Source organism: Rosa chinensis, chromosome 5, assembly GCF_002994745.2.
Source record: "Rosa chinensis cultivar Old Blush chromosome 5, RchiOBHm-V2, whole genome shotgun sequence".
In the NCBI taxonomy this organism is placed as follows: Eukaryota; Viridiplantae; Streptophyta; class Magnoliopsida; order Rosales; family Rosaceae; genus Rosa; species Rosa chinensis.
Genome location: NC_037092.1, coordinates 76,568,370 through 76,576,927, shown reverse-complemented (window position 1 = coordinate 76,576,927; position 8,558 = coordinate 76,568,370). Strand labels below are relative to the sequence as shown.

The following is an 8,558-nucleotide window of genomic DNA, read 5'->3' as shown; positions in this document are numbered from 1 at the left end:
ATCCGTTGTGTGAATCATAAAAAAAATAGCGGCAGATTTCCCTCCTAGATCGACTCAAATTTGGCTCCAAATTGATACTCTAAAGTACAACAGAATAGTTATATCTGTTATGAGTGTAGCTTGCAAAATATCATACAACTGTTTTTTTACTTTCTGTTGTCTGATAAAGGGAGATATATTGGGAAAGTTTGGATGTGTGTAGATTTGCCTCAAAATGGCACTATTCCCTCCAACATCTCCCTGCATTCTCTCCCCCAAAATTAGATTCCCTCTCAGCAGGCAACAAGAGGCGACAAAACTGAAAATTTTTAAGTGGCATTCAGACAACAGATATGTGGAAAACCATGGTCTGATGCCTGCATGATGAAATTAATGGCTTATGTGGCCATGTGTCCTAGCGCTAGACAACTACACAATAGCATCAATCTCTTCAGACCAAACTATTAGAACACTTCAGAAAAAATCCATTCAGACCAAACTAATGCCCACAGCTAAACCCGACACGACATTCACTCCACAAAACCCCACAACTGACCCCAACTCACCCTGACTCTCTCTCTGACTCCCTCGTTGTCCGACTCTCACTCTGACTCACTCCACAGCTGCCCCGACTCACTCCACAATCCTAAACCCTAAATCCACCGCCTCTGAAGCGAAGCCTTCGAAGCCCTAAATGGGAGATTTCCCTTCGAAGCCCTAAAGGAGATTTCTCTGTGAATCCGTGGATTCACATCGGAGCAGCCTTAGACTTGGATTCACAAAGGAGCCCTAAACAATTTCGTCATCTCGAACTTCGATTCACGCCTTTGATTCGATTTGTCTCGAACTTGGTAAGTTCTCGTCGTCTCCTTTACTGTTTTGATTCAATTTTGATTTGGATTTGTCAGCTTTCGCTCTTCGTTACTGTTTCAATTCACTGAGATGCAAAATTTAAGGTTTTGATATTCATAAGCAGATCTTAAAATTGTGCACTCTAGTCACCAGAGTTTAACAGAGACTCGGATCTCCATCTCCGACCATGGATTCCGAGCCTTTCAAGAGAGAAAAGAACGTGACTTTTATGGGGATGATGTACCAGCTCCTCCCACACTAATCCGAAAAAGCTTCATCATCTTCTTCTTCTTCTTCCTTTGAAGGTCCTCGTTCTACTGAGGGCCTCTCTGCCGCTTTGTCTGATCAGTCTCGTATTATAGTCGCCAGACCTGTTAGGTACAGACCCATCTAGCTCTACCCTTTTAAAGTTTATAAATTTCTGATTGTATGTGTGAATTAGGTTACTTTGGTGTGAAACTCGTGAAATATTTGATCAATTTATGCAGTAGGTCCATAATGCCTTGTCTTTAACTAACAATTATGCTACCAAAGTTTGGTTCTTTAATCGCTTTTTCGCAAATTGATTCTGGGTTTTGCTATTGAGCTTCCCAAACTTGTTTTGGCTTGTGTTTAAGTAGAGTTGTTCACGTATTGGTGAGGCTTGAATTAGTATATGAACTTGTGTTATGGTTAAGTGAACTTCAATAGTTGGATTGAATTTCTGCAATTGGACTGAATTGGTAAATTTTTTATGTTTGCTTGCAGAGGAGTGGTGTCCCTGTGGACATGCTTAAAGTTCTGTGCAATTGCCTTTGTTGCTGGGATCATTGTTGCCTATACCCTGAAGCGACGCGTTAAACGCTGGGCTAACAAGCTTCTCAAGAGGATCAAAGACGATTGATTGCACCTAGGTTGAGTTAAGTTATCGCATTCAATAGATTGTCGTCAATAGATGAGTGATTCTCTTACATTAGTTGTGTAAAGGGTGCATTTTTGAGGAGTTTTCAGCTTCTGTGGTGACAAATGCATCTCACCTTATCAACAGATATTGTTATCCTTTTTAAACTACTATGGTAAAGTTTTAGAGAACAACATAGGCTATCCTTTTTATCCTTTTTAAACTACTATGAGAGATCTTTAGTCTCTCAGTCAATGAAGTTGCGGATTCTTCAATGTTGGATTTTTCAGATCTGATTGAAATCTTGTGTTTGTTTTGCAGTTTTTTGTTGGTGGAAACTGGAAGTGTGTAAGTATTTTTTTTTATATTTTTTTTTATGCAACAATGTCTCTCTTTCTGCATTACCTATAGTATATAGTTGTTTTATCTGCTCAGAATTTTTGTGCTTTAGGGTTTGATTGGGTTTATTATTTGATTATGATATATGTGATTGGCTTTACATTCTCTGTTTTAGATACTCAGAATAGTATCTTTCAAAAATATTCCATTTTTCGATTAATTTTTTTGTTTAGTATAAAAGCTGCCTGATTTAGTTTCACAAAAGCAAGTTTATGTTCTGTGATTTTTGCCTTGGTAATTAATTTAGTGGAATTTTAATGGTACGTACTGAACAAGTAGATATTTCAAAACATAGTCGATAACAGTCTCGTTTAAAGAAACACACTGTGAGAACCTGACCTTATGAAATGAAATGATTTCCATGCCTAGTGTAGGTAGTTATTTGTTTCCTAATTGCTGAGAGAGTCAGTAATAGTCAATTTGTTGCATTTACAGAAAAAATTATTATGTATATGTTTATATTTAGGACGTATTCCCACCTTGTGACACATCTTTTCCATGGTGCTCTCCGGATTTTGTTTCAAGTTATCATGCATTTTTTATGTGCATTTTTCTTATTCATTTTGCAGAATTTGTAACTTGTATTCAACCCTTTTAATATGGTTTCATTTGTTCTGATCCTTTTGTCCCTGCTGATTCATCTAGAATGGCACAAAAGACTCAATCAGCAAGCTAGTGTCAGACTTAAACAGTGCAAAATTGGAACCTGATGTTGGTGAGCTTATTTGTTTGAACTTTAATATAAGCCTGATTCAATTTTCAGTAGATTTACTAGACTGCACTAGTAATTTTGTCACTGGCCATCTGGATCGGAATATAACTAAAATTGAATCCGAAAAATAAGTTTGGTAAAATGTACAAGTTTGATAAAATTGTAACCAAGTAAGACGCTTTTAATTTATAATATGTGTTCCAGAAATATTAATATGGTTTTGAATTTAACATAACTTTCCTGGAGATTTACATTTGTTGATTTCTTTTACATTCATACATGATATTCCAGCCATCTGCATTCATCTACCTTTTCATTTGGGCTTTTACTAAAATCTATTCTTGTTTGTGCTAGTATCTTATGTGCATGTTGAAGATCGACTGAAGATGGCGATGAGCGTGAGAGGAGAGATGGAGAAGCTGAGCGTGGAGCAGTTGAAGGCAGTGAAAGAGCAAACTGATCTGGAGGTCAATCTTCTCCAGGACTCTCTCAACAACATCTGCACCGCCACCACCCGCCTCGAGCTCGCCTCCTCCGCCCTCCACGACCTCTCCCTCCGACCCACCGGCAAAAAGATGCTCATCCCTCTTACCGCCTCCCTTTACGTCCCCGGAACTCTCCAGGACCCCGACCAGGTCCTCGTCGACGTCGGCATCGGCTACTTCATCGAGAAGAACATGCCTCAAGCCAAAGACTACTGCGACCGCAAGATCAATCTCCTCAAGTCCAATTTCGAACAACTCGTTGAGGTCAAAGTTCTCCTCTTTGTGAATCTATTTCAATATTTCTTACGTTTGCTAGGTTTGGTGATTAGTCTTCCTTCTTTCTTGCTCATATACGAGACCTGAAATTGAAAACCTCCTTATGCATAATATGTTTCTTGTTTGCTACTCGTAATGCCAATTTCATATCTCAGCTACTTTGCTATTACCTTCAAAAATTCATTGTTTTGCTGCTCTGTGGCAGCCGCAATTGAGTAGTGTTTCTGTGACCATTGATCCAGAGTTTAGGAGGTTGCTGATTGCTGTAATGTTTTCTTTGTATGTTTTAATCAAAGGGGGGACAAAAATGCTCCTCTTGACTCTAATGCATACCTTAAACTGCTTTAAAGTAGGGCTACTCTTTCTTTGCTTATTAGTTCTTCCTTTTTTGTTGTTGTTTTCTTCTAATTACGAAATTGTAAATTGATATGCAGGTTGCTTCTAAGAAGAAAAGCATATCTGATGAAGCTGGGTTTGTTTTGCAAGCAAAACTGAAGCAGATGGCTCCTACAGCACAGTAGGAGACAAGGACTTTTAATATGTGTGCTGTGGTATTCAAGTTAAGATCATGGTGAAGTACTGGTGACTTAGGAGTAGATTATGCTTGTTTTGATATAGAATTCAAACATCATGTTAGAGTTGTGGTTTGCACGCTTGAACTGGTGCGGTTTTGTTCCCTTACAAATGGGATTAATTCTCTTCTGCTCTTTAAAGACTCGTGTTGTGGTGTATCATTGCAGAACTACTTACAATTTACAATTTGCTTTTTCCAGCTTCAAATGTTGTGTGGTGTATCATTTGATGAACTACTGTCCATTTGGTAAATGGACCAAATGAATGCACAATTTAATTTAGGAATGGGATGTTCAAATGATCAGACAACAGAATAGATATAATGGTGACAGCACGAATGGCCAAAATTGGGGCAAATACACTGCAATCATTCATATCACACATCGGTTTTTAACAAATTAGTGTCTTCTAATTTATACTCACACAACAGAAGCAATTGAACTCTGTTGTCCCAAAAGTTAATCAGACAACAGATATAGTCCAAGAACTGAAGTTTGAAGAGCAATCAGACAACACACAAAATAAAAATATGTTGTCTGACAAGCTTAACATACAACAGCTTGAAAACAAGCACTATTGTCTGAAGACGCCCCTCAACTACTGCGCAGCTGCGCGCTTGGCATCTGCCGAGCTATCACACAACAGTTATAACACATACCTGTTGTCTGTGTGTTTATCACACAACTGTGTTCCACCGTTGTCTGATTTTTCATCAGACAACGGCTCACTCTACAACGGTGGATCTTCAAATCACACAACGGTTTTCTGCCGTTGTCTGATAACAAAATTGGTGTAGTGAGGGTGTGTTGTGCTCTTTTTCCCCCTTAACAGAGGTTATTTTTGTCCCACTGGATTTTTGTTACTCGGCAAGGTTTTTACGAGGCAATGAGAGAAGCACCGCGTTTGGGCAACACAAGGGGAGTGTTCAAGTAAAACCCTAATTTGTGTTTGACCCAAACACTAGGTTACTTGACCTAGTGGTAATAGGGTTAAATTAGAAGGATCTAGATTCCTATTCAATATACGATTACTTTCCTTGTATGATTGAGATTCTATGCATTGTAATCCTCTATATAAAGAGGCCCCTATTATCAATGAGAATACGCAGCAAATTCCTCTCAATTTCAGTTTCTCTACAGCAAGAAGAAAAAAAATGAAAATCGAGTATGGTACGTGTATAATATTTTTGACTTCAAAAGTACTGGAAATTTAATGAGTCCCTTTTAAAAATACGAAGTACTTAAGTATTTTTGAAAAAAAAACGTGAATACATGTTTTATTCGCGTATTATACGAAAAGTAATTTTGTATATAGCAAATAAAAACCCTAACGCTACTGTAGAATGTGTTGCACTGGTCTGCAGTCTTCGCTGACCCTCTTCTGATCGTTGTCTTTCGGCAGGTGCAGTGGGGGACAGTGGGCGTGCGAGATCGGGGAGTGTTGATCGAGTACACACACCGATGAAGGTTGTGATAGAGGGAAACTTGGTGTAGCAAGGGATGGTTTTAGGGTGGGTGGCTGGTAGTGTGCGAAAAGCGGGAAGATGAGTCACCCCAAATCGAATTTGGGTTGGGTGGTGGTCGTGCACTTGTGCGTGTGTGGTGGATGGCTCTCGAACTACGGGGATGTGACAACAATCATGGCTCTGATCAGATGGAAGAGTTAGGCATCACTCTTTTCTTTGGGCCTTCTTGCCAGACTAAATGTTGTTTCTTTTGTTGGTATTTTTTTTTAAGTTGTTTAGTTTTTTCATAGGTGTTAGAGGTTCATTCTGGAGCATATCGATTTTAGGCAAAGACAATCATCGATCTGGCCTTCTGATGGTCCAGTTCATCTGGTTTTGGGTTGGAGGCGATGGTAAAAAGGAGCAGTGGCTGATGAGTGATGTTATCTTCTTCTCGTAATCATCTCAAGGATGAGTTGGTGTCCTTAATAGTGGATTAGGTTTGGAATTCACAAGGGTGCGGTAGATGGGATCGATCCGATATGCACATAGTTGGAGGTTGGGGTTTTGTGTGGGAGTGTTACAGTGGCAGCCAAAGGAGAGGGTCTGTATTTGGTAATTCCAAGTCTAGTTTTTGTGTCTCTGAGATGGTACAAGCGAGGGGAGGTGACAGCCAAGAAGATGACAATTAAGAGACAAAGGTGATGGCATGATGTCGACAGTAGGATGGTGGCAGGTTTTACTGTAGTCTCATGTCTGAGTGTTCAGCAACCAAATTTGGTCCTGTTGAAGTCACAAAGTCACAAAGAGTGTAGGCTGGGTCGATCAAAAGAATGGTCTGGTGGACTGGAAAGACTGGTCTGGTGGACTGGGTAGCGAGTTAGTGTTGGTTCCCCCCCCGGTTCCTAGTATTCTAATTTACCCCCTCCTTGGCACAAGTGAGGTTGTATGTTTCTTTGGTCTTCTTGGCTGGACGAGAGTTAAGATGTAATGGCTCCACTATTCTTATGCATGGGTTTTAAATTGAAGTTATGTTTAGTTGAATCTGCCATAACTGTGCTGTGCTTCTTGGCTGAACGAGAGTTGAGATGTAATGGCTCCACTATTCCTATGCATGGGTTATAAATTGAACTTATGTTTAGTTGAATATGCCATAACTGCGTTGTAGTTGTGGTCATGTTGTTGAAGTTAAGTTGTTAGTATAGTCTTTTCAAGTTTGTAGTTGGCGATTTGCAAGACGAAAGGGTAATTAAGCTCCCCATCGTCTTGTAAAAGAAGCTTTGTTAGTCAGCATTTGCGTTCTGTTTAGAGTCGGGGCCTTCTTTGTTCCAATAGTGTGTCAGTATGAATTTTCAATTTGAATTCTAGTGTGGGCAAAGATTTGTTCTACCACATTCATGTTGACTGTTGATAGAATGTCTTTCGCATCTTGCCCATTGTAATTTTTCATTATGAATGAAATTTCTCTTCAAATAAAAAGCAAATTTCAATTTGGTCCAGGACTCATGAATTGCAGTCATTTCTTCTGGGTTGATCAAAATTTGAACAATGTTCAAATCCTAAACCTAAACCCTGAAGCTTTACACTTTACCCATATCTTTGTTCATCACAGAAATCGAGTCCTCAGCTCCGTTAGGGTTAGTGAATTGCAGTCATTTCTTCCGGGTTGATCAAAATTTGAACAATGTTCAAATCCTAAACCTAAACCCTGAAGCTTTACACTTTACCCATATCTTTGTTCATCATAGAAATCGAGCCCTCAACTCCGTTAGGGTTCGCGCCACCTTTACCATCACTGAAGAAGAAGACTACGACTGGGTCACGCCAGAATGTCGAGGTCAGTCTCTCTCTGTCTCTCTCCCTCGCTCCCAAAGTCTATTTCGCCGTCACTGAATTGAAATCTTTGTATTGCTGTATCATTAGTCTCGTAGGATAGAGAATCACATATGAGTTTTTAGAAATGTTGCATATTTAGAGGTGTTTGAAGTTTTTAGGGTTTTACTAGTTTGGGATTAATTGCATGGACCAAAGATGATGTTACTTTCTAATTGATTTGATTTTGAATGCAATGAAATTAAAACAAGAACACAAAGATTATCTGTCTCACTCTGTATGTGTGAAAATTGCAGCAAAAAATTTGAATCTGAAGCAAAGTTTGACACTTTTCCTCTGGAAATCCGTCAAGATATCTTTCTTAGACTACCCATTAAGTCTTTGATCAGATGCACAGCTGTGCGCAACTCATGGAGATCAGTCATAAATAACCCAAGCTTTATTCGCACCCACCTCCGCGGGACACGCAATTCTAATGAACAAAATGACACTCAACTCTTATTGATCCACGGTTTGGCTAAAACAGCTTTAAACTTTTATGACATCTTTAGTGGGGATGAAATACAGGAGCTTTACTCTTTGCATTATGATAACCCCGCGTTTGATGAGCACCACAAGGTTGAAGTTCCAACTGTTGAGTTGGCGAATCCAGGTTTCCGTGTTGTTGGAACTTGTAATGGACTGGTTTGCCTTGTAGATGATTTAAGGTCATATACGAACACCTACATATTATCAAATCCATCTATAAGGTCTGTGGCCCTTCCCAGGCCTAATGTTACATATTGCACTCATGGTGGAAAGACTGTGGCCCTTCCCAGGGCTAATGTTACATATTGCACTCATGGTGGGTATGAAGCTTCTGTTGGGTTCGGTTTTGATGCCATGACCAACGACTATAAGGTTGTGAGGCTTGTCACTCTTTTGGATGAACATCCCCGACATGCCCCTTGTCAAACTGTAGTTGAGGTTTTTTCACTAGCCACGGGCTCTTGGAGCATTCTTCCTGATGTTGCTCCTCGATTTCAAATGGATGCACGCACTCCCCAGGCTTTTGTTAATGGGGCTCTTCATTGGCACGCAACGCGGCAGAAAGAAGATGATTTACTATTTCATTTTGATATTTGA

At 39.6% G+C, this 8,558-nt stretch overlaps 2 protein-coding genes across 2 annotated transcripts; both read left to right on the top strand.

The window, feature by feature from the left end:
• The first annotated feature begins 2,029 nt into the window (after positions 1 to 2,029).
• LOC112201514 (probable prefoldin subunit 5) lies at positions 2,030 to 4,360 on the top strand. The gene is made up of 4 exons (XM_024342402.2): positions 2,030 to 2,059; positions 2,756 to 2,825; positions 3,177 to 3,571; positions 4,018 to 4,360. The coding sequence occupies exons 3-4, from the start codon at positions 3,209 to 3,211 to the stop codon at positions 4,102 to 4,104; spliced, it is 450 nt and encodes a 149-aa protein (XP_024198170.1). The 5' UTR covers positions 2,030 to 2,059; positions 2,756 to 2,825; positions 3,177 to 3,208; the 3' UTR covers positions 4,105 to 4,360.
• A 3,069-nt stretch (positions 4,361 to 7,429) lies between these two features.
• LOC112164098 (F-box protein CPR1) lies at positions 7,430 to 8,558 on the top strand. The gene is made up of 2 exons (XM_024300335.2): positions 7,430 to 7,437; positions 7,730 to 8,558. The coding sequence occupies exons 1-2, from the start codon at positions 7,430 to 7,432 to the stop codon at positions 8,556 to 8,558; spliced, it is 837 nt and encodes a 278-aa protein (XP_024156103.1).

Coding starts and splice junctions, on each gene's coding strand:
- LOC112201514 (XM_024342402.2), top strand. CDS start 3,209: ATGGCGATGAGCGTGAGAGGAGAGATGGAGAAGCTGAGCGTGGAGCAG. Junction 3,572..4,017: donor ATTTCGAACAACTCGTTGAG/GTCAAAGTTCTC, acceptor ATTGATATGCAG/GTTGCTTCTAAGAAGAAAAG.